Below are 25,517 nucleotides of genomic sequence, written 5' to 3' on the forward strand. Positions count from 1 at the left end.
CTTACCACCCAAATGAATTTTACCTCCTTTTCTTCTCACTAATGGAGCTTTCATTTGGTGGTATTTTATTGCTGCTGACATTTTTACTTTTTTTGTTATTAATCAAAATGTAACGATTTTTTTGCAAAAAAATGACATTTTTCACTTTCAGCTGTAAAAGTTTGCAAAAAAACCCGACATCCATATATAAATTTTTCGCCAAATTTATTGTTCTACATGTCTTTGATAAAAAAAAAAATGTTTGGGCAAAAAAAAAAATGGTTTGGGTAAAAGTTATAGCGTTTACAAACTATGGTACAAAAATGTGAATTTCCGCTTTTTGACCTGTCATGATTATTGAGGTTCTACAATGCCCAAACAGTAGAAAACCCCCACAAATGACCCCATTTCGGAAAGTAGACACCCTAAGGTATTCGCTGATGGGCATAGTGAGTTCATAGAACTTTTTATTTTTTGTCACAAGTTAGCGGAAAATGATGATGATTTTATTTTTTTATTTTTTTCTTACAAAGTCTCATATTCCACTAACTTGCGACAAAAAATAAAAAATTCTAGGAACTCGCCATGCCCCTTACGGAATACCTTGGGGTGTCTTCTTTCCAAAATGGGGTCACTTGTGGCGTAGTTATACTGCCCTGGCAATTTAGGGGCCCAAATGTGTGAGAAGAACTTTGCAATCAAAATGTGTAAAAAATGACCGGTGAAATCCAAAAGGTGCACTTTGGAATATGTGCCCCTTTGCCCACCTTGGCAGCAAAAAAGTGTCACACATCTGGTATCGCCGTATTGTATGGTATTGTCCATATTGCTTACTCTGCTAGCTTCATTCGTTTTCTATCACATTATACACTCCTTGTATACAGGGATTACGACCACCGTGCAATCCAGTAGTGGTGGTCATGCTTGCACACTATAGGAAAAAGCGCCAGCTAATGTGCACTCCTACAATCCAAGGCACCAGAGAGGCTGATGATTTTTCCTATATGTGCAAGCACGACCACTACTACTGGGTTGCAGGGTGATTGTAACCCCAGGATGTGAGCAGTGTATAATGTGATAGAAAAATTAACCAACTCAGCAAAGGAAGCAATATGGACAATCACAATACATTAGTAAGTGCCTTGTGTTAACCTTATCTACATGATAAATGCCACTTGCTGAAGTGAGACAACCCCTTTAAGAGGAATATGTGCAGGCCTATTGATCTAATATGTATGGCCAATAATAAGAAACAAAAAATCTCTCTTTTTAGCTCTAAAGACCATAAAAAAAAATTAAAAAAAAGAAACGATTTGGTGTTGGATGCTGAGGACCATTTCTAGCATGTCATCTGTGAAGACTGGAGCTGCTCTGGATATGCATTGAGTAGCGAAATGTGCGGCCTCTGTAGCCCCGAGGCAGAATGTGGGAATTAGAACTAAAAACCCTGAATAACAGCGCGTACCGTGTGTGGACGTCCATGCAGAAAATCTGCATCGTGTGACAGCAGTCCTGTGGGTAATATATTGAATAATGTCCTTCCTAAGGCCTTATTTACATGTCCGTTTTCCACGGACGGCACACATACCCATTGATTTTAATGTGTCCGTTCACACAACAGTCATTTTTTTTTTACTGATCGTGGTTCTGTGGGAAAAAAAAAATCTGAGACACACGCACTACTTTTGTCTGTGATGTGGACCAAACACGCCCATTATAGTCTATGGGTCCGTGAAAAAACATGGACACCACACAGATGGCATCCGTATTTGTCTGTTTTTCACTGACCACTAATAGGAGATGCTCTGAAACATAATTTCCAGCTGAGCAGTGTCTGTGGAATACAGATGACACACAAAGGGCTAAAAACGGACACACGGACCAAACACATACAGATTTTTTTCTCAGACATCAAACAAAGACGGAAATGGGAATGAGGCCTAAGGATGCTCTACAGCCATTTATATATGTAGATTTGGTTTCAGGTATCCGCCAATGCTTCTGCTGGAAGGCAAAGCCTCAACCTCCTCAGAACAGGATTCTAGTATGTCTCATTTAGTACACGTCTTCAAGTCTTCTACGCATCATTTACTAGAAGAAATCCTTCAGCTAACAGAGGCATGGAAAAGACATCAGTGGTGGTAGACAAGGTGTATGTGGAAAGACAACTACAAGCACCATGGAAAGTACCACGACTGGATGTGGAGAACAAAACGCATAGGAAAACATCACAAGTCAAATAAAATACATACATGTCCCTTCCCCCCACACTGACGTCTCGTAGCCCGATAGCTGGCTTGTCTGTCCCCAACTTTTCTGTGAGGACAAAAATAATATAGTCACACTATACTAAAACCGTAGTCACAGGTAACTATCAGTTGTACGGGTAAGGCCTCATGCACACAACCGTTGTTTTATTCCGTGTCCGTTGCGCCGTTTTTTGTGATTTTCTGCGGACCCATTGATTTTCAACGGGTCAGTTGAAAACTCGGCTAATGCACCGTTTTCCATCCGCGTCTGTGATCAGTGGTTCCAGTCCGTCAAAAAAATATAACCTGTCCTATTATTTTTGCGGAAAATGGTTCGCGGACCCATTCAAGTCAATGGCACACAAGATTGTCATCCACGTCCGCGTCAGTTTTTTTCCTATCATTTGCATGGCAAACCTGTGAGACTTTATTTTACATTCCTTTATGTCTGGTGGTCCTCCAAAAATAAAGGAAGACACACGGAAACGGATCACGGAACCCCATTTTGCAGAACGGAACACAACAACGGTCTAAGAATAGCTATATCAGCCTAATTCTGGTTAGATTATCTTAGCCGCTATCCTTCTGGGGCCCCCCCACCGATCGCAAGCCCGTACAATTAATGGAGCTGCAGGGGGTCCTCGTGATCTGTTGTGGGGCCCAGCGGTAGGACCCCCACCAATTTTATTTAAGTTATCCCCTATCCACAGGAATACTTACTCTAACCAGAATACCCCTTTAATAAGGGTTGTCACGGACAGAAAAACATGGCTGCTTTCTTCCTAAATCAACACCACACCTCTTCATGGGTTGTGTCTAGTATTGCAGATCACCGCCATTCAAAGGAAAGAGGCTGAGCTGCAATACCACACATGACCTACGGACAGGAGTGGAGCTGTTTCTGGAAGAATTCAGATGCGGTGCGGAAGTGTTTTTTCTCTCCGTGCCTCAACACCACAAAAAAGAAGTGCATGCACGGACCGTAGGTTGTGGATCGTGGACCCCATTCAAGTGAATGGGTCCGCGATTCGCATGCAGCTGCCCTACGGTCGGTGCCCATGCATTGCGGACCACAATTTGTGGTCAGCAGCACGGGCCCGGTCAGCACACGTCTTACACCTGGAAACAGCCATAAATGTTGGCAATAAACTACTTCAGCCAGGGCTGGAGTAGTTTTTTCTCCAGGTGCACGGACTGCCTTAGGTTCGCCTAATTTATGACCAGGCGCACACCTAGTCATAAACTAGCAGAATCTTATTGCAGCGCAGGGTAAATTCTAAGACTGGCGTAAAAAGCCGGTCTTCGTAAATAACCTCCATTGCCCTCAACGCGACTTTATCCAGCTCCAAGTACCCCCGGCAAACAAGGAAATTTGCCAAGCGCAATATGTAGCTAGCTGCTTATTTCCCTTAGTCTGCCAGGGCGAGAACAACTGCATATGAGCTCTGGAGGAGCGTCTAATAGAGCGTGCTGAAGGTTTGCTGACAAACAAGTTTTAAAGGGGTTGTCCAGCTGATCGGGCTCATACTCCGCTAGAAAAAAAAATAAAAAAATCATATGGATGCCAAATCGACGGATCAGAAGAATGGAAAATGAAACGGGGGTGTGAACCCGGCTTTCCTGACTAATATGGGCTATGCTGCTGTAATCGGCTGAGTAGTTATTTTCTGCATACTGATAGCGGCCAGGAAACTGGGAACTGAAAAACATCGCAACGGCAGGGAATTGATGAGGTATGACTTTTTTACAGCAATTGTGACAACTCCATGAGGCACATGTACTGGATATAAAGTAACGTACTTAATCAGAAAACATGGAGGAAACCTAAACACAAACAACGCGGTTTTATGTGTTCAGCTTGTGGAGCTTGCCTAACAATACATAGTATCACAAAGCAAAGACTATAAACCCCAAAGTAAAAAGAAAACAGCCTACAGGGAATGAATCACTGAAGTATACATGCCAGAGTGTCACTGCTGGAGCGGCAGGGGGCTTAAAGTGGATTACCTCTCCTGATAAACCTGTTATAGTAAGTAACTGTATTCCATATGGAGCATTTATTGCGTCCTCTCTCTATTAGGGAACTTTTACATGGTTTTTTTTTCCTGGTGTTTTCCCGCACTTTTAGTGGTGTTTTTTTGCAGTAAAAACATCAGCTTTAAATGTTAGTGAATGTGGCAGGGGTGTGATCAGCAGTTTCATTGTACCTCCACTTCTAGAACTCAGCACCGGAACAAGGGGTGGAACTACCGCCATAACCACAATGTATGTGCTGGGAAGAGCAGGATGTGGCCTCTTCATCAGGGGGAATGGGGCTGGATGAGTATTACAGTTTTTTTTACACATATACAGCATCTTATTTTATGCATCATCCACAGATCCCCCCCCATAACAGTGTCCTTGTGTAGTGAATGGGGGCTGGCATCTGTTTCTGTAATGGCAGCGGGGCCCGGTGCCTGCTTCATTTATAAAGTGGACGGAGCAGGCGTGTGACGTAGTGAGCTACGCTACGAGCGCCCACCCGGCCTCCTGACTGCCAAGAAGTTAGTAGTAAGTAGTACAGCGCTAGGTTTAAGATGATTGGAATACTTTAACAATACCCACAAGTTAGATATGATTACCGTATACTACAGTGAGCGGGGCCCGGTGTAGTAGAATGCAGTGACTGCACCGGGCCCCGCTGCGATTACAGAAACAGATGCTGGCCCCCAGCCCCTCCTCCCTCTCAGCCTATTCACCGGACGGTCGCAGCATTTGCCCCATAAGACGCACTGCTATTTTTCCCCCACTTTTGCGAAAAATACGGTACTTCTCTACCGTTACCGCAAAACGAACACGTTAAGTGACCATGAAGAAGCATGCTTTTCATATGCTTCACTATATGGCACGCAATGCACAGTTAAGGAGCGGCAATACTTATAGTTTCCATTGTGTTGTGTTCCGCTGTTCCAGGGAACGCAACGCCCACGGTTAACCTAGCCTCTCACTGATAACTGATTAAGTAAATATGTTTTTTGCAGGACTAGACACTTGTATAAGTGAAGGGAATGGATAGTCAATAGCTCAAGACTGAAGCTGTAAACCATTTTAAAAACTGCTGTCATTCCGCTAAGGCTATAAAAGCTTGTAAACTCAGATTGTTAGCTTAAACTTTAAACATGACTATGGGATTCTACTAGGGAAATCATGTTTTACAATAAATGCCCCTTCCCCTGCCCCTTCTTGGATCCTCCCACTGCCCTATCTTCAGCAGAAGATCAGCACACAAAGGAGAAGGCAGCAGCTTCCTCGCCAGTAGTTCTGTGGTAATGACATGTATGTTGCCTTTCTTTCCTTCAAGGAATGTATAAAATACATTCGCATATTAAATACAGAGGAGTCTGAGTCGGAAGTACCAAAAACGGAGGAGTCGGAGCATTTATCTACCGACTCCACAGCCCTGCGTATGCCCTCTGAGACATATCCTAGAGCGGCATCGATCCTGTGCAGGGGAGTGCACAGCATCATAGGTTACTGTGATAATGAGCGCGCTGGGCCGCCCGCGGGCCTATTTTCCCACACTCATATGATCTGAGTGCCCGACGTGCACAGCATCATTGTAGTTTTTTGCCAACATTTCCAGGTGTTTCCAGGCATAAATATAAATTTACCAGGGCAGGGGTCCCGGCCTGGCCCCCAGACATATCCTCGTCCTGTCAAACACAGCCATGCGACTGAATATTGTCATTGTCGCACGGCCTGTAAAAAAAAAAAAAAAAGGACTTTGATAAATGACCCCCAAAACCTGAAAAGGCAAATCCACAGCTAAGAATTAAGACACATTTTTACATGCAGATTCTGTGAGGAATTATTTCTAGTGAGAGCTCACCATATTGGCTACCTATTAGGGCTCATGCACAAACTCATTTTTCTTCAGTTTTGTACAGGTCCATATACAGAACCATTCATTTCAAAGGGGCTTGATAAAAAATAAAATAAAATAAGAAATGACTGTGTCCGTATGTCTGCATGTCCTATTGTTGGCAGTTATGTTGACAAGAAAAGGCATTGTTACAATGGGTCCACGAAAAAAAACGATGCAACAGATGTCATCTGGTTTTTTTGTGGATCTGTATTAATACATACAGTCGTGTGCATGAGCCCTCAGACAATAAGTGGCAGGGACTGTGGGTGAAGCCACATCTATGGGATGCCACTTCTGGTAGGTGAAGAGGACAAGCAGTTACAGTAGGACCTGGTGTACATTCTGAGACTGATGGATGAAATATCATCCACGCGATGTGGAGAAAACCTGCAGTGTAAGGCCGAATGCACACGGCCGTGAGCGGTCCGTGGTATGCCGGCCTGGCATCCTGCTGAGAGCAGGAGCGCAGGGCGTCATTGGTTGCTATGACGCGGTGCGCTTTTTGACGCCGCTGCACTACAGTAGATATATACGAGTGTATTACTGTAGTGCAGCGGCAGCTTGAAGCGCACGGCGTCATAGCAACCAATGACGCCCTGCGCTCCTGCTCTCAGCAGGATGCCAGGCCCGGATACCACGGACCGCTCGCGGTCTAAACTGACTTGCCCTGTGGGTATTAAATCCACAGCATGTCAATTTAGGCCTCGCTCACACGTCAGCGATTTGGTCAGCGACTTCCATCAGTGATTCTGAGCCAAAACCAGGTGCAGCCCTTTCCCTTATACCTCATCTTTGAGGAGGCTCCACTCCTAGTCTTGGCTCACAATCACTGATAGAACTCACTGGTGTGAACTAGGCCTCATTCTGCAGGTTTTACATTTCAGATGTTGAAAATCTGCAGCGGAATCGCTACGTGTGGCCGCACCCTAAGGGACTGCTAATCAACTGAAAGTTGAGGGGTGAGAGACTGATCAAAACTTTATACAAAAGCTGAATACTTCAGTTATGGCTGAACATAACGGGGGAGATTTATCAGGACTGGTGTAAAATAAAACTGGCTTAGTTGCCCATAGCAACCAATCAGATTTCACCTTTCATGTTTCAGAGCTCCTGAGAAAATTAAAGGTGGAATCTGATTGGTTGCTATGGGCAACTAAGCCAGTTTTCCTTTACACCAGTTTGATAAATCTCCCCAACGTATGGCTAAAGCTAAGACCACACAGCGCGCTCGTATTTGATGCGGCTGAGCTGTGGACGAGTACCACATGGTAAGTAAACTAATGAAGACGGCACAGTTTAGTCGGTCTGCGTCGTTAATGGCACCTTTAAAGGATAACTGTCGTAATATATTTTTTGGAGTATTGGATTGTGGTGATTAATATCTCCTTGGTGGCCCTATTTCAATTTTTTACTGTGTATTCAATTACCCCTTAATTCCACATTTTTGTTCCCTGTACTGCCTACTTTTACCTGTGCTTAAAATCAGGTTGCTAGGCATGGTCCATCTATGTGTTAAAGGATGGAGGACGCAGCCTGCAAGGTCAGATTACTGACAGCCAGGGACTGTAAGTAAATGATTAAAGCCAGGTCCTCCCCAGCAGCTGATAACAGTGCCTGGGCTGTGTGCACTTCTCCCTGTCCCTGCGCTTGGCAGACGCTCCCTCACTCAGCAGAGCTGGAGAATGCAGAGTTGAAGCAGCGCAGAGCAGGGAAGGGAGATCAGCCATCTGCTCAGTGTATAAATGAAAGCAACATGTGGTAAGAGGACCCCTGTGTGCTGCCGGAGATTAACCCTTTAGGGGGGAGGGCTGTGGTTACTGACACTTTTGGGGGGCTATTGTTACTGGCTAGTGAGGGCAGGCGGGATTAGCCTCAGGGTGAGGGCAGTGGCGGCCATCTTAACTGAATAGTGAAATTGCAGTTTTATGCAGACTGGTTGCTAAGGGCTGAATCTTATTAACCACTTCAGCCCCGCTAGCTAAAACCCCCTTAATGACCAGGCCACTTTTTACACTTGTGCACTACACTACTTTCACCGTTTATCGCTCGGTCATGCAACTTACCACCCAAATGAATTTTACCTCCTTTTCTTCTCACTAATAGAGCTTTCATTTGGTGGTATTTTATTGCTGCTGACATTTTTACTTTTTTTGTTATTAAACGAAATTTAACGATTTTTTTTGCAAAAAAATGACATTTTTCACTTTCAGCTGTAAAATTTTGCAAAAAAAACGACATCCATATTTAAATTTTTCGCTAAATTTATTGTTCTACATGTCTTTGATTAAAAAAAAATAAAAAATGGTTTGGGTAAAAGTTATAGCGTTTACAAACTATGGTACAAAAATGTGAATTTCCGCTTTTTGAAGCAGCTCTGACTTTCTGAGCACCTGTCATGATTCCTGAGGTTCTACAATGCCCAAACAGTAGAAAACCCCCACAAATGACCCCATTTCGGAAAGTAGACACCCTAAGGTATTCGCTGATGGGCATAGTGAGTTCATAGAACTTTTTATTTTTTGTCACAAGTTAGCGGAAAATGATGATTTTATTTTAATTATTTTTTTTTCGTACAAAGTCTCATATTCCACTAACTTGCGACAAAAAATAAGAAAATACTAGGAACTCGCCATGCCCCTCACGGAATACCTTGGGGTGTCTTCTTTCCAAAATGGGGTCACTTGTGGGGTAGTTATACTGCCCTGGCAATTTAGGGGCCCAAATGTGTGAGAAGTACTTTGCAATCAAAATGTGTAAAAAATGGCCTGCGGAATCCGAAAGGTGCACTTTGGAATATGTGCCCCTTTGCCCACCTTGGCTGCAAAAAAGTGTCACACATCTGGTATCGCCGTACTCAAGAGAAGTTGGGGAATGTGTTCCCATGCTGTGTTCTGTGAATGTGTTCCCATATACCCATGCTGGGTGAGAGAAATATCTTGGCAAAAGACAACTTTTCCAATTTTTTTATACAAAGTTGGCATTTGACCAAGATATTTTTCTCACCCAGCATGGGTATATGTAAAATGACACCCCAAAACACATTCCCCAACTTCTCCTGAGTACGGCGATACCAGATGTGTGACACTTTTTTGCAGCCAAGGTGGGCAAAGGGGCACATATTCCAAAGTGCACCTTTCGGATTTCGCAGGCCATTTTTTACACATTTTGATTGCAAAGTACTTCTCACACATTTGGGCCCCTAAATTGCCACGGCAGTATAACTACGCCACAAGTGACCCCATTTTGGAAAGAAGACACCCCAAGGTATTCCGTGAGGGGCATGGCGAGTTCCTAGAATTTTTTATTTTTTGTCGCAAGTTAGTGGAATATGAGACTTTGTAAGGAAAAAAGAAAAAAAAAGAAAAATCATATTCCACTAACTTGTGACAAAAAAAAAAAAAATTCTAGGAACTCGCCGTGCCCCTCTCGGAATACCTTGGGGTGTCTTCTTTCCAAAATGAGGTCACTTGTGGCGTAGTTATACTGCCCTGGCAATTTAGGGGCCCAAATGTGTGAGAAGTACCTTGCAATCAAAATCTGTAAAAAATGGCCGGTGAAATCCGAAAGGTGCTCTTTGGAATATGTGCCCCATTGCCCACCTTGGCTGCAAAAAAGTGTCACACATCTGGTATCGCCGTACTCAGGAGAAGTTGGGGAATGTGTTTTGGGGTGTCATTTTACATATAACCATGCTGGGTGAGAGAAATATCTTGGCAAAAGATAACTTTTCCCATTTTTTTAAACAAAGTTGGCATTTGACCAAGATATTTATCTCACCCAGCATGGGTATATGTAAAATGACACCCCAAAACACATTCCCCAACTTCTCCCGAGTACGGCGATACCACATGTGTGACACTTTTTTGCAGCCTAGATGCGCAAAGCGGCCCAAATTCCTTTATGGGGGGCATTTTTAGACATTTGGATCCCAGACTTCTTCTCACACTTTCGGGCCCCTAAAAAGCCAGGGCAGTATAAATACCCCACATGTGACCCCACTTTGGAAAGAAGACACCCCAAGGTATTCAATGAGGGGCCTGGCGAGTTCATAGAATTTTTTATTTTTTTTGCATAAGTTAGCGGAAATTGATTTTTTTTGTTTTTTTCTCACAAAGTCTCACTTTCCGCTAACTTAGGACAAAAATTTCAATCTTTCATGGACTCAATATGCCCCTCACGGAATACCTTGGGGTGTCTTCTTTCCGAAATGGGGTCACATGTGGGGTATTTATACTGCCCTGGCTTTTTAGGGGCCCTAAAGCGTGAGAAGAAGTCTGGAATATAAATGTCTAAAAATGTTTACGCATTTGGATTCCGTGAGGGGTATGGTGAGTCCATGTGAGATTTTATTTTTTGACACAAGTTAGTGGAATATGAGACTTTGTAAGAAAAAACAAACAAAAAAATATACATATTTCCGCTAACTTGGGCCAAAAAAATGTCTGAATGGACGTCCGCATGTGTTTTGCGGATCCGATCCATGTATCCATGGATCCGTAAAAATCATACGGACGTCTGAATGGAGCCTTACAGGGGGGTGATCAATGACAGGGGGGGTGATCACCCATATAGACTCCCTGATCACCCCCCTGGTAAGGCTCCATTAAGACGTCCGTATGATTTTTACGGATCCATGGATCGGATCCGCAAAACACATGCAGACGTCTGAATGGAGCCTTACAGGGGGGAGATCAATGACAGGGGGTGATCAGGGAGTGTATATGGGTGATCACCCCCCCTGTAAGGCTCCATTCAGACATCCGTATGATTTTTACGGATCCATGGATCGGATCCGCAAAACACATGTGGACGTCTGAATGGAGCCTTACAGGGGGGTGATCAGGGTGATCACCCCCCTGTCATTGATCACCCCCTCTGTAAGGCTCCATTCAGACGTCCGTATGATTTTTACGGATCCATGGATCGGATCCGCAAAACACATGTGGACGTCTGAATGGAGCCTTACAGGGGGGGTGATCACCCCCCTGTCATTGATCACCCCCTCTGTAAGGCTCCATTCAGACGTCCGTATGATTTTTACGGATCCATGGATACATGGATCGGATCCGCAAAACACATGCGGACGTCTGAATGGAGCCTTACAGGGGGGTTATCAATGACAGGGGGTGATCAGGGAGTGTATATGGGTGATCACCCCCCTGTAAGGCTCCATTCAGACGTCCGTATGATTTTTACGGATCCAGGGATTGGATCCGCAAAACACATGCGGACGTCTGAATGGAGCCTTACAGGGGGGTGATCAATGACAGGGGGTGATCAGGGAATCTATATGGGTGATCACCCGCCTGTCATTGATCACCCCCCTGTAAGGCTCCATTCAGACGTCCGCATGTGTTTTGCAGATCCGATCCATGTATCCGTGGATCCGTAAAAATCATACGGACGTCTGAACGGAGCCTGACAGGGGGGTGATCAATGACAGCGGGGTGATCAGGGAGTTTATATGGGGTGATCAGGGGTTAATAAGTGACGGGGGGGGTGTAGTGTAGTGTGGTGTTTGGTGCGACTTTACTGACCTACCTGTGTCCTCTGGTGGTCGATCCTAACAAAAGGGACCACCAGAGGACCAGGTAGGGTTGTTGCGGGTATCGAAATTTCGATACCCAATCAATACTTTTGTCCCGGTATCGATACGATACCGGGATTTCCGTTTTTTCGATACTGGACTTCTGCGCAGTCTAGTATCTCTGAACATGAGCGCGCTGCTATCGGCGCGCTCATGTTCTCTTAGCAGCACGGGGAGAAGGAAGCTGTCCTCCCTCCCCCTGTGCTGCTGCCGCTGCCACCAATGAGAAGCGAGGGGCGGAGGAGGGGCGGCAATGAGAAGAGAGGGGCGGAGGAGGGGCGGGCGCACTGCGCCACCAATGATAGGATTATTTCCACACAGAGCGGCGCCCAGCGATGTCCGAGCACTCACCATTAGTCCTGGGCGCCGCTCCGTTCGCCTGCAGTGCCCCATTACTGTCTCCTCTCCTGCTCCACATGCTGCTGATTACTATCGGAGCGATGGGAGGAGACATCAGCTTCACTAGTGGGCGTTCCTTCTCCCTGCGCTGCGATTGGACAGCGCTACAGCCAGGGAGAAGGAACGCCCACTAGTGAATCTGATGTCTCCTCCCATCGCTCCGATAGTAATCAGCAGCATGTGGAGCAGGAGAGGAGACAGTAATGGGGCACTGCAGGCGAACGGAGCGGCGCCCAGGACTAATGGTGAGTGCTGAGACATTGCTGGGCGCCGCTCTGTGTGGCCTGATAGTGAAAGTCTGGACTCATATACAGTAGTCAGTCTTTAACACATACAGGAGGCGGGTGCCGGCAGCAGAATCGGAGGCGGCGCCCAGCGATGTCCGAGCACTCACCATTAGTCCTGGGCGCCGCTCCGTTCGCCTGCAGTGCCCCATTACTGTCTCCTCTCCTGCTCCACATGCTGCTGATTACTATCGGAGCGATGGGAGGAGACATCAGCTTCACTAGTGGGCGTTCCTTCTCCCTGCGCTGCGATTGGACAGCGCTACAGCCAGGGAGAAGGAACGCCCACTAGTGAATCTGATGTCTCCTCCCATCGCTCCGATAGTAATCAGCAGCATGTGGAGCAGGAGAGGAGACAGTAATGGGGCACTGCAGGCGAACGGAGCGGCGCCCAGGACTAATGGTGAGTGCTGAGACATTGCTCTGTGTGGCCTGATAGTGAAAGTCTGGACTCATATACAGTAGTCAGTCTTTAACACATACAGGAGGCGGGTGCCGGCAGCAGAATCGGAGGCGGCGCCCAGCGATGTCCGAGCACTCACCATTAGTCCTGGGCGCCGCTCCGTTCGCCTGCAGTGCCCCATTACTGTCTCCTCTCCTGCTCCACATGCTGCTGATTACTATCGGAGCGATGGGAGGAGACATCAGCTTCACTAGTGGGCGTTCCTTCTCCCTGCGCTGCGATTGGACAGCGCTACAGCCAGGGAGAAGGAACGCCCACTAGTGAATCTGATGTCTCCTCCCATCGCTCCGATAGTAATCAGCAGCATGTGGAGCAGGAGAGGAGACAGTAATGGGGCACTGCAGGCGAACGGAGCGGCGCCCAGGACTAATGGTGAGTGCTGAGACATTGCTGGGCGCCGCTCTGTGTGGCCTGATAGTGAAAGTCTGGACTCATATACAGTAGTCAGTCTTTAACACATACAGGAGGCGGGTGCCGGCAGCAGAATCGCATTGCCGGCACCCTGCCCCTGACAGGGAGCTGCGATCAGCGGCAGTTAACTGCCGCTGATCTGCCAGTACCCGCCTCCTGTATAAAGAGGTAGTTATCATTGCCCCCCCCCCCCCTCAACCCACCCATCCCATTAAAATCATTGGTGGCACAGTGCGCCGGCCCCTATCAACCCCCCAGTATTAAAATCATTGGTGGCAGTGGCCACAGGGACCTCTCCCCCCCCCCCCTCATTGGTGGTGCAGTGGCAGCTTCTGATCGTAGCCCCAGCTGTGTAAGCCTGGGGCTCCGATCGGTTACCATGGCAGCCAGGACGCTACAGAAGCCCTGGTTGCCATGGTAACATCTCTGATGCTGTGTGCACAAAGCACAGAGCAGCAGGGACAGTGTGGAGTCCTATTCACCCTGATAGAGATCTATCAGGGTGAATAGGACAAGGGATGAAAGATCCCAGGTTCTAGCCCCTAAGGGGGAAATAGTTATTAAATAAAAAGTGTAAAAAAAACAAACAAAAAACACTAAAATATGAAGTATAAATCACCCCCTTTTCCCAATTTCACATATAAAATATATAAATAATAAACACATTACATCGCCACGTCAGAAAAGTCCAAACTATTAAAATATATTAAAAAAATCTAGGCGGTGAATGCCGGAACAGAAAAAATAAAATAAAAACTGCGCGATTCGCCATTTTTAAAAATGAGGAATGCACGTGGCTTTTTTTGTTTATTTTTTTCGCGTGGTATCGAATGGTATCGAGTATCGCAATACTTTTTCATGGTATCGAAACCGAATCAAAAAATTGGTATCGCAACAACTCTAGGACCAGGTAGCAGGTATATTAGACGCTGTTATCAAAACAGCGTCTAATATACCTGTTAGGGGTTAAAAAAATCAGATCTCCAGCCTGCCAGCGAGCGATCGCCGCTGGCAGGCTGGAGATCCACTCGCTTACCTTCCGTTCCTGTGTGCGCGCGTTCACAGGAAATCCCGGCCCTCGCGAGATGACGCATATATGCGTGACTCTGCGCAGGGCCGCCGCCTCCGGACCGCACATCTGCGTTAGGTGGTCCGGAGGCGGTTAAATATGGGTTAAGTCAGTCTAATAGTAACTGATTCTGGAATATCATGTTATTAGTAACTACATATATGAAAATTGAAATTAGGGTCTAAGTGTGACAGTTATCCTTTATGGCCTCATGCACATGACCATAGCAGGTCCGTGCCCGTATTGTGGCCCGCAAACAGCAGGTCTGCAATAGACGGGCATCGGCCATGTGCACATGGTACCACGGATGCGGACCCATTCACTTGACTGGGTCTGCAATCCGTAAGAACGGAAGCACGGATCAGAAGCCCTTTCGTGGGTTTTCTGGCAGTGCCTCTACACCGCAAAAAAGTAGAGCATGCACCACTTTTCAGCAGTGTGGACCCTATTCAAGTGAATGGGTCTGTGTTTACGGACAGTGGGCACACGGTCAATGCTTGTGTGCACGAGGCCTAATACCCTGTGGTCATTAACAATGCACGCCGATTAAACAAAGCGGTCTTCATTAGTCTAATTAGAGCCCGCTGCGGCTTGTACAACCACGCCGTTTGGTTGCACATTTAAGGCCCCTTGCAGATGAGCTAGTGTCACGCTGTGGACTTGCAGTGAGGCACCCGGCCTGACCTCCCAGCACTGCCAGGGATACCATTATATTGATTTATGATGCTATGTAACTCTTGCTCCTCTTTTGTGCGTTTTTCACGCAACGCAGGCCCTATAGAAGTGGATGGGGCTGCGTGAAAATCGCAAGCACCCGCAAGCAAGTGAGGATGCGGTGCAATTTTCACGCATGGTTGCTAGGAAACGATCGGGATGGGGACCCGATCATTATTATTTTCCCTTATAACATGGTTATAAGGGAAAATAATAGCATTCTTAATACAGAATTCTTAGTAAAATAGGGCTGGAGGGGATAAAAAAAAATTATAATTAAATTTAACTCGCCTTAATCCACTTCCCGGCTTCTCTTCTGTCTTCTTCTTTGCTGTGCAGGAGGAAAAGGACCTGTGGTGATGTCACTGCGCTCATCACATGGTCCATCATATGATCCATCACCATGGTGATGGATCATGTGATGGACCATGTGATGAGTGTGGTGATGTCATCAAAGGTCCTTTACCCAGGTCCTGAAGAAAGAAGAGAAGCCGGGCTGCGTGAACAAGTGGATTAAAGGGAACCTGTCACCGAGATTTGGGTTACAGAGCTGAGGACATGGGTTGCTAGATGGCCGCTAGCACATCCACAATATCCAGTCCCCATAGCTCTGTGTGCTTTTATTGTGTAAAAATAACGATTTGATACATATGCAAATTAACCTGAGATGAGTCCTGTAGGCGAGATGAGTCAGGGACAGGACTCTTCTCAGGTTAATTTGCATATGTATCAAATCGTTTTTTGACACAATAAAAGCACACAGAGCTATGGGGACGGGGTATTGCGGATGTGCTAGTGGCCATCTAGCAACCCATGTCCTCAGCTCTATACACAAAATCCCGGTGACAGGTTCCCTTTAAGGTGAGTAAATGTTGTTGTTTTTTTAACCCCTCCAGCCCCATTTTACTAAGCATTCTGTATTAAGAATGCTATTATTTTCCCTTATAACCATGTTCTAAATTCCGCTTTTTTCACGCAGCCCTGGCTCCATAGAAGTGAAAGGGGCTTCAGTGAAAAACGCATTGTATCCGGATGTGACCTGGTTGCTAGGAGACGTAGTTTCTGTCCTGTATACCTGCTCTCCTTTTATAATCCAGTCCTGATCCTAGCTTCCAAAACTGCATGCAGAAACCCGACTGTGTGGCCGTACCCTGAGGGCAACCTCTCCTGGAAATGAGTTCCTACTAAATAAGGGTCCATTCACACATCCGCAATTCCATTCCGCATTTTGCGGAACAGAATTGCAGACCCATACATTTCTATGGAGCCGCACGGCCCCGCACTTCCGGGTCAGCATTTCCAATTCTGGGAAAAATAGAACATGTCCTATTCTTGTCCGCAATAGCTGAAAAGAATAGGCATATTCTCTTAGTGCCGGCAATGTGCGGTCTGCAAAATGCAGAGCGCACATTGCCGCTGTCCGTGTTTTGCGGATCCGTAAAACACACACGGATGTGTGAATGGACCCTAAAAGGAGTTTTCCAGAATGGCCATTAATCAAGATCTGTAATGAAGTATATGGCCATTAATATCACAACCTGGTGCACTTAAAGTGGTATTCCAGTAGTTAAAAGTTATCCTCTAAACTACCACTGGGACCCCCACCGACTGCAAGAACAGGGGCCCCATACCCCTGCTGCCCCCCTGAAATGACTGGAGCAGCCGGTCGCACATGCATGTAGTCACTCCATTAATTTCTATGGCAGTTCTGGAGATAGCCAAGTACAGCGTTCTCCTATCCCCGAAACTCCTACAGAAATGAAGCTAGCAGGCACGAGCATATGTGACCAACCGCTCCAGTCATTTCAGGGGAGCAGCAGGGGGACTGCAAGGGGTACGGGGCACCCGTTTTTGTGATCGGTGAGGGGCCCAGCAGTAGGACCCCCACCGATCTGATAGCTTTTCCTTATCCTGTGGATAGGGGATAACTTTTACCTCCCGGAATATCCCTTTAAATACATATAGAACCATAACTGCCACGGCTGCCAAAAAAAAGAAGTTTATTCTTTATGTAAATGAGCTGGCACATGCTCCTGAGTAGGTGCCACCTCCTCGACCTTGACTGACAGCTGTACAAATCTCATACGTCACTGTGCAACCACACACATGGTCAGAGCGGTATTTACTCAGGAGATCGAGAGCACATGCCAGGATGGGCACTGCGCGAGTGTTGTGCCCTCTTCAATGTTTACCTGCACGCTGTCTACAATGTAGTAATTATAGCTGCTCGTCCCATTCACTTAAAGGGGTTCTCCTGGCTATTGATGACCTATCAGATGAGCGGGGTGCTGTATGAGGAGATAGCGTGCGCTTCCTGTTCACCGCTGCTGACCTATAGACACTTCATTGCAGTTTGATCCAAAGGGTTGTACACTTTCATCCCAAAACTGGACTATCCCTTAAAAGGGGTCATCCAACCCCCTAAATGCCCAGGCCATTCACATAGATTGTACTTCTTTCGCTCCCCAGCTGCTGCGTAGCTTCTGATACCCGCATAGCGGCGGCTGCATGTCCCTGTCACGCGGATCAAAACATCAGGCAACGGGGGGAGCCGCCAATAGCAGGTGGTGACGCTTACCAGCCGCTCCAGCGTCCCCTGCGATGCTAGGAAGGCCAGGGCGATGCAGCGGCGGCCGTGCGGGCATCAGGGAGGCACACGTATGGATCCGGCAGGCTGTTCCACCGCCGGACAATCTTAACGCTAATGTGAAAGTAGCCACAATGCTTGTATTGGTGCCACCCCGGTAGTAAATCTGCCCCATGTTATGCATTGACGCCAAATCACCAGGCTCACCACACCACGCTAATCAGGGTTTTTTCTGCTGGGCACTACTGCCACAATATAAGAAAGCAGCACCAAATCTAGCGTGCACCACTGACAGGAATAAGAACGCCAATGTGAACAACGCCCTAGACACCACTGTGTGTGAGAAGCAGCCAGTGCACAGTACACAGCACTGCTCACAAGCCTGACTGGAAAAATCTAAATGAAAACAGTAAAATGTCCTCCAGGTAATAAGAACACGGCGGTAATGGACTCCCCCGGCCACCAGCACAGTCTGTATAACTCCTGCCAATTACACAGCACTAAACCTAACCCACACAGCTCACGTCAGCGGGAAACCGGCGACACGGTCATCTCTGCTCCGCTACCTTTAGCGCCGAGCTCCGTCCCCCGGGCTGCGCACATCTCCCGGGCTCTTCCTGCCTGGCTGTCAGTGTGCCCTGCCTGTCACCCATCGCTACCGCAGCACCCCTATCCGCCCAATCCGCGCCCGCACACCGTCTGACTCCGCCCACTGCAGGCGCCAGCCAATTACACCTGCTCCTCGCGACAGAGGCTCGACGCGCTCAGAGCAAGGGGAGGTTTGTGGTGAGGCGGTGGAAGGGCAGACGGCGACGCTCAGAACCGCAGCACATACACGTCCGCTGCTGTGACATTCCGCGTGTGCTGGCGAAATAACACCTGTGACCTACAGCCATTACTGCTGTGTGTAGAAGGAGGTCAACCTGGAGAAGACCTACAGCCATTACTACTGTGTGTAGAAGGAGGTCAACCTGAAGAAGACCTACAGCCATTACTGCTGTGTGTAGAAGGAGGTCAACCTGGAGAAGACCTACAGCCATTACTACTGTGTGTAGAAGGAGGTCAACCTGGAGAAGACCTACAGCCATTACTACTGTGTGTAGAAGGAGGTCAACCTGGAGAAGACCTACAGCCATTACTGCTGTGTGTAGAAGGAGGTCAACCTGGAGAAGACCTACAGCCATTACTACTGTGTGTAGAAGGAGGTCAACCTGGAGAAGACCTACAGCCATTACTACTGTGTGTAGAAGAAGGTCAACCTGAAGAAGACCTACAGCCATTACTGCTGTGTGTAGAAGGAGGTCAACCTGGAGAAGACCTACAGCCATTACTACTGTGTGTAGAAGGAGGTCAACCTGAAGAAGACCTACAGCCATTACTGCTGTGTGTAGAAGGAGGTCAACCTGGAGAAGACCTACAGCCATTACTACTGTGTGTAGAAGGAGGTCAACCTGGAGAAGACCTACAGCCATTACTACTGTGTGTAGAAGGAGGTCAACCTGGAGAAGACCTACAGCCATTACTGCTGTGTGTAGAAGGAGGTCAACCTGGAGAAGACCTACAGCCATTACTACTGTGTGTAGAAGGAGGTCAACCTGGAGAAGACCTACAGCCATTACTACTGTGTGTAGAAGAAGGTCAACCTGAAGAAGACCTACAGCCATTACTGCTGTGTTTAGAAGGAGGTCAACCTGGAGAAGACCTACAGCCATTACTACTGTGTGTAGAAGGAGGTCAACCTGAAGAAGACCTACAGCCATTACTGCTGTGTGTAGAAGGAGGTCAACCTGGAGAAGACCTACAGCCATTACTACTGTGTGTAGAAGGAGGTCAACCTGGAGAAGACCTACAGCCATTACTACTGTGTGTAGAAGGAGGTCAACCTGGAGAAGACCTACAGCCATTACTGCTGTGTGTAGAAGGAGGTCAACCTGGAGAAGACCTACAGCCATTACTACTGTGTGTAGAAGGAGGTCAACCTGGAGAAGACCTACAGCCATTACTACTGTGTGTAGAAGAAGGTCAACCTGAAGAAGACCTACAGCCATTACTGCTGTGTGTAGAAGGAGGTCAACCTGGAGAAGACCTACAGCCATTACTGCTGTGTGTAGAAGGAGGTCAACCTGGAGAAGACCTACAGCCATTACTGCTGTGTGTAGAAGGAGGTCAACCTGGAGAAGACCTACAGCCATTACTGCTGTGTGTAGAAGGAGGTCAACCTGGAGAAGACCTACAGCCTTTCTGCTGTGTGTAGAAGGAGGTCAACCTGGAGAAGACCTACAGCCATTACTGCTGTGTGTAGAAGGAGGTCAACCTGGAGAAGAAGCCGCAGCAAACCAGTGTGCTTTTTAACCCCCTCCACTCACGTAGCGTAGAGCTTGCTTTTTGACAGACAAGTATTTTCTAACGGAATACTAATATAGTGGGAAGCTGGGAAAAAAAACTCAAAAGGGGGAAAAAAAAACACAATTCCACACAGTTGTCTTAATTTTGTGTTTATGACGCTCGCTATGCAGTAAAACTGACCCGTTTTACATCATTAATACTGAAAAAAATGAGTTAAAACTGAAAAAATTAATAAAATCTTTTTCATCACCATATTCTGACCCCCATAACTTATATAACGGAGCTGTGTGAGGACTTATTTTTTGGGGAAGATCTGTAGTTTTTATTGATACCATTTTGGACTTTTAAAACTTTTTATTCAATTAAATCGACGAAAAAAAAGGCAAATCAGCCATTTAGATTTTATTTCCACTACGCCATTCACAACATAGAAACAAAGAATGTGTCGGCAGATAAGAACCATTTGGCCCATCTAGTCTGCCCAATATACTAATTACTATGGATAGCCCCAGGCCCTATCTTATATGAAGGATGGCCTTATGCCTATCCCATGCATGCTTAAACTCCTTCACTGTATTTGCAGCTACCACTTCTGCAGGAAGGCTATTCCATGCATCCACTACTCTCTCAGTAAAGTAATACTTCCTGATATTACTTTTAAACCTTTGCCCCTCTAATTTAAAACTATGTCCTCTTGTAGCAGTTTTTCTTCTTTTAAATATTCTCTCCTCTTTTACCTTGTTGATTCCCTTTATGTATTTAAAACTTTCTATCATATCCCCTCTGTCTCGTCTGGATATAAGCTGTTCTTCATTCATTGACTACATCCCCACATCGGAGCTGTGTTTGTGCTTCCAGCACTATGCTCAGTGGAGCCTTCCGCCTAGCAGTGAGCCGGTGATGTCACTGACACAGGTGGGCGGTCTATAGCACTGCCTTAGGATATACTATAGTATGGCAAATGCTCCGATGCTCCACTCATATGTAGTCAATGAATGAAGAAGAGCTTATATCCAGGTTCAGCCCTGAACACTTTTAATAGTACGGGAATTTTCGGACACAGTAGTGCCTATGATTATTTATTTTTTTGTGGAAAGGGGATGATTTGAATTTTTTATATATATTTTTTCATATTATTAAAACTTTTTTTTTTAACTTTTTTGTAGGCGCCCCAGGGAACCCCAACATGCAATCATTGCAGTCATTTCTATTCAGTAACAGGTTTGAAGAACCCCAGCGATGGGAGTGAATTAAAAGGGTTTTCCAGGATTTTTTTTACTGATGACTTATCCTCTGGATAGGGCATCAGTATCTGACATCCAGGACACCCACCAACCAGCTGTTTGAGAAAGCAACGGTGCTCACAGCTCACCAAGCACAGTGCGGTACATTGTATAGTGGCCGTGCTTGGTGTTGCTCAGCTTCATTCACTTGAATGGGGCTGAGCTGCTCCTAGTCCTCAGCCCCATTCAGCCTAGGAAAAGCAGAGAGAAGGTCGCTGAGCTACTGCGAGCACTGCTGCCTTCTCAAACAGCTGATTGGTGGGGTCCCGGGTGTCCAACCCCCACCGATCACATACTGATGACCTATCCTGAAGACACATGCATTCAACTCGCTTGCGTGTGTCTGGCCTAAGGCTCCTGTGCCGAGTCGTAAACTGCTGCCCCCTTAGAGGCAGGTCAGCCGCCACCTGAGGCGAGATTCTCATTTTGGCTCATGGCTGATACGGCCCTGCCAACCCCCTGTCACTTTAAAGGGGTTGTTCACCCCGGGGCCTTTGTAACAGGACCCCCCCCCACCAGCGTGGCCAGACCCATGGTGGTAATCATACTTGATCCCCTTGACTGGGTTCCAGCTCCATCGCTGCTCCCCAAGCTCTTCAGGTCCCTGCATCAACACCCATTTTGACAGGGGTCATGAGTCACCCATGCTTCAGATGACCAGTGAACTAACTGCTGTGGCCAGTCATTGGCTGCAGAGGCCATATGACCCGTGTTAAAACTGATACAATGGGGCAAAAATGTATTTAGTCAGCCACCAATTGTGCATGTTCTCCCACTTAAAAAGATGAGAGAGGCCTGTAGTTTTCATCATAGGTATACCTCAACTATGACCTAATGAGAAAAAAAAATCCAGAAAATCACAGTCTGATTTTTAATTAATGTATTTGCTAATTATGGGGGAAAATAAGTATTTGGTCAATAACAAAAGTTAATCTCAATTCTGGTCCCTTTGCAGAAAAACAGCCCCAAAGCATGATGTTTCCACCCCCATGCTTTACAGTAGGTATGGTGTTCTTTGGATGCAACTCAGCATTCTTTCCCCTCCAAACACGACGAGTTGAGTTTTTACCAAGGTTTCATCTGACCATATGACATTCTCCCAATGCGCTTCTGGATCATCCAAATGCTCTCTAGCAAACTTCAGACGGGCCCGGATATGTATTGGCTTAAGCAGGGGGACACATCTGGAACTGCAGGATTTGAGTCCCTGGCGGCGTAGTGTGTTACTAATGGTATCCTTTGTTACTTTGGTCCCAGCTCTCTGCAGGTCATTCACTAGGTCCCCCCGTGTGGTTCCGGGATTTTTGCTCACCGTTCTTGTGATCATTTTGATCCCACGGGGTGAGATCTTGCATAGAGTCCCAGATCGAGGGAGATTATCAGTGGTCTTATATGTCTTCCATTTTCTAATAATTGCTCCCACAGTTGATTTTACACCAAGCTGCTTGCCTATTGCAGATTCAGTCTTCCCAGCCTGGTGCAGGTCTACAATTTTGTTTCTGGTGTCCTTCGACAGCTCTTTGGTCTTGGCCATAGTAGAGTTTGGAGTGTGACTTCAAACAGGTGACATTAATACAGGCAACGAGTGGAGGACAGAGGAGCCTCTCAAAGAAGTTACAGGTCTATGAGAGCCAGAAATCTTGCTTGTTTGTAGGTGAGCAAATACTTATTTTACTGAGGAATTTAACAATTAATTCTTTAGAAATCCTACAATATGATTTCCTGTATTCTTTCCCCCCATTCTGTCTCTCATAGTTGAGGTGTACCTATGATGAAAATGACAGGCCTCTCTCATCTTTTTAGTGGGAGAACTTGCACAATTGGTGGCTGACTAAATACTTTTTTTCCCCACTGTACAGATCTTTGGAAAGCATATAAAAGTACAATAAGGACCCATACTGAAATATGGTCATGTGCATAAGTCTTTTAAGGGGTTTTCTGGTACTTTCATATTGACAGAGTAGCCTCCAGATAGGCCATCAATATCTACTCAGTGGTGGTCTAAAACCCTGCATGCCCGCTGATCGGCTGTTCTGTAGTAGTTCCAACGGCAGAACTACACAGCTCTGCCCATTTTGTGCTGGATACTGGAGTGCTGCTTCGCAGTTCTACTCTCTCGTACCATCTGTCAACGGTTGTGAAATAATGCTACTACATGCTGATCGGTCGGGTTGCCAAGGAAAAAGGGATGCCCAGCAAATATCATGCACTGGTACTAGTCTAATTAGCAGGACCTGTGGACAATATCGTTTGGGCATCAGTCAGTTGCTTGGTAACCCTACAGGCGAGTGTGCAGCAGCAGCTTAGGGAGTACACCTGGTCAACACCATAAAATTGCACTTACTCTCTCACCCGATCTGACCTTAAAGGGATTCTGTCACCTCCCCTAAGGCAAAAAACGATTTAAAAGCAGCCATGCAGCACAGCTTACCTGGATTAGGCTGTGCTGTTCTATCTTGAAATCCGTCCAGCAGTTACTTCAAAAAACGAGTTTGATCAATAAGGAAATGCGTCCTGAAGGTGCCCAGAGGGGCGTTTTTTTCTTCTGAGAGAGCCCAGTACCGCCCCTCTTTCAGTGCCCAGCCCGCCTTCCTAGTACTTTCTAACCGCCGCCCCCAGCCTGCCACAGCCTCTCCTGCCTCTCCTCCCCCTCCCTCACGCCGAACGAAGTCTCGCACAGGCGCAGTAACCACTGAGGGCTGCGCCTGTGCGATCATCAGGAGACTGAGGGCGGCAGCTTCATCTTCGTCACTGGGCATGCGCCGAGCCCAGTGACGTCCGATGTTAGCTCTTTCCCTCAGTCAGCCTGGTAGGAAGCGCAGAGGATTGCCGATCGGCTGATGCACCCTGCGCTTTCTCCAGTCTGCCTGCCTTTACTTAATATAATAAGACCTAATTCGCCCCAACAAATACTTATTTCTTTCCTGAAGGGAGGGTGGGGAAAGAAATCGCTGGCCGTCTTCACTGTGGCAGGCAGACTGGAGAAAGCGCAGGGTGCAGCAGCGATCGGCAATCCTCTGCGCTTCCTACAAGACTGACTGAGGGAAAGAGCTAATATCGGACGTCACTGGGCTCGGCGCATGCCCAGTGACGAAGATGAAGCTGCCGCCCTCAGTCTCCTGATGATCGCACAGGCGCAGCCCTCAGTGGTTACTGCGCCTGTGCGAGACTTCGTTCGGCGTGAGGGAGGGGGAGGAGAGGCAGGAGAGGCTGTGGCAGGCTGGGGGCGGCGGTTAGAAAGTACTAGGAAGGCGGGCTGGGCACTGAAAGAGGGGCGGTACTGGGCTCTCTCAGAAGAAAAAAACGCCCCTCTGGGCACCTTCAGGACGCATTTCCTTATTGATCAAACTCGTTTTTTGAAGTAACTGCTGGACGGATTTCAAGATAGAACAGCACAGCCTAATCCAGGTAAGCTGTGCTGCATGGCTGCTTTTAAATCGTTTTTTGCCTTAGGGGAGGTGACAGAATCCCTTTAACATGGAGAGACACAACTGCATGCCAAGGCAACTACTTGCATGGGTCACATTAATTACAACAGAACCCATGCATGATACTTACTGGCCATCATATGTGGCTTTGACAATTGTACCACCCATTGTGCAGTTGTTTCTGTTCAGACTGGGCGGTAGAGTATCCCTTAATACAGACTACTGCTCAGTATACTCGTAATTCATTACAGTGGTCCCTCAAGTTACAATATTAATTGGTTCCAGGAAGACCATTGTATATTGAGTAATTGGTTCCAAAGCCCCAAAATATCATCCAAGATAAGATAAAATGAAGATTTAATACAAATAAGCAGATAGCTAAGACAGATAAAACAAGTCCTTACATATAACGGTCAGGAAAAGCTGCTAACTAGCATCTAATACAGCTATTTTACCAGAAAAGTAGCCTTAATTGGTTGGGTCTGAGTCTGAGGCATTGTATGTTGAGTCTAGTTTCAACTTAGGATGGGTCAGAAAATATTGTATCCTGAGGCCACTGTATCTTGAGGGATCACTGTATTATAGTTCTAGATATTAGTTCCACATAAAATATTTCCAAATCAGAGTCATAACAAACCTTTCTCAGATGTTCTTAGATCTATGGAGACATTGTTTTCTTCAAGATTATCTGTCAGAGTCACACTGTTCAAGAAGAAGCTGCTAAGGTTTGGAAGGCTTCTTTGCCAATACTTGCGCAGCCAGATGAACTGTGGAGATGAGAGTCCAGGAAGCCTTCCTAGTCAAGATAACAAAT

The 25,517-nt window shown here is 46.6% G+C and overlaps 1 protein-coding gene across 4 annotated transcripts in view; it reads right to left on the bottom strand.

Moving 5' to 3' along the window:
• Positions 1-25,517, bottom strand: part of INPP5B (inositol polyphosphate-5-phosphatase B) — a 145,264-nt gene that overhangs the window by 74,126 nt on the left and 45,621 nt on the right. For 2 of the 4 annotated variants that reach the window (XM_044287054.1, XM_044287055.1), the window contains one exon: positions 25,341-25,499. In XM_044287054.1, the coding sequence (XP_044142989.1) occupies positions 25,341-25,499 (159 nt within the window). Of the gene's footprint in view, positions 1-18,170; positions 18,334-25,340; positions 25,500-25,517 lie in introns of those variants that run through there. The other 2 variants (XM_044287056.1, XM_044287058.1) reach the window with 2 other exon arrangements.

This window comes from Bufo gargarizans, chromosome 3, assembly GCF_014858855.1.
Source record: "Bufo gargarizans isolate SCDJY-AF-19 chromosome 3, ASM1485885v1, whole genome shotgun sequence".
NCBI lineage: Eukaryota > Metazoa > Chordata > Amphibia > Anura > Bufonidae > Bufo > Bufo gargarizans.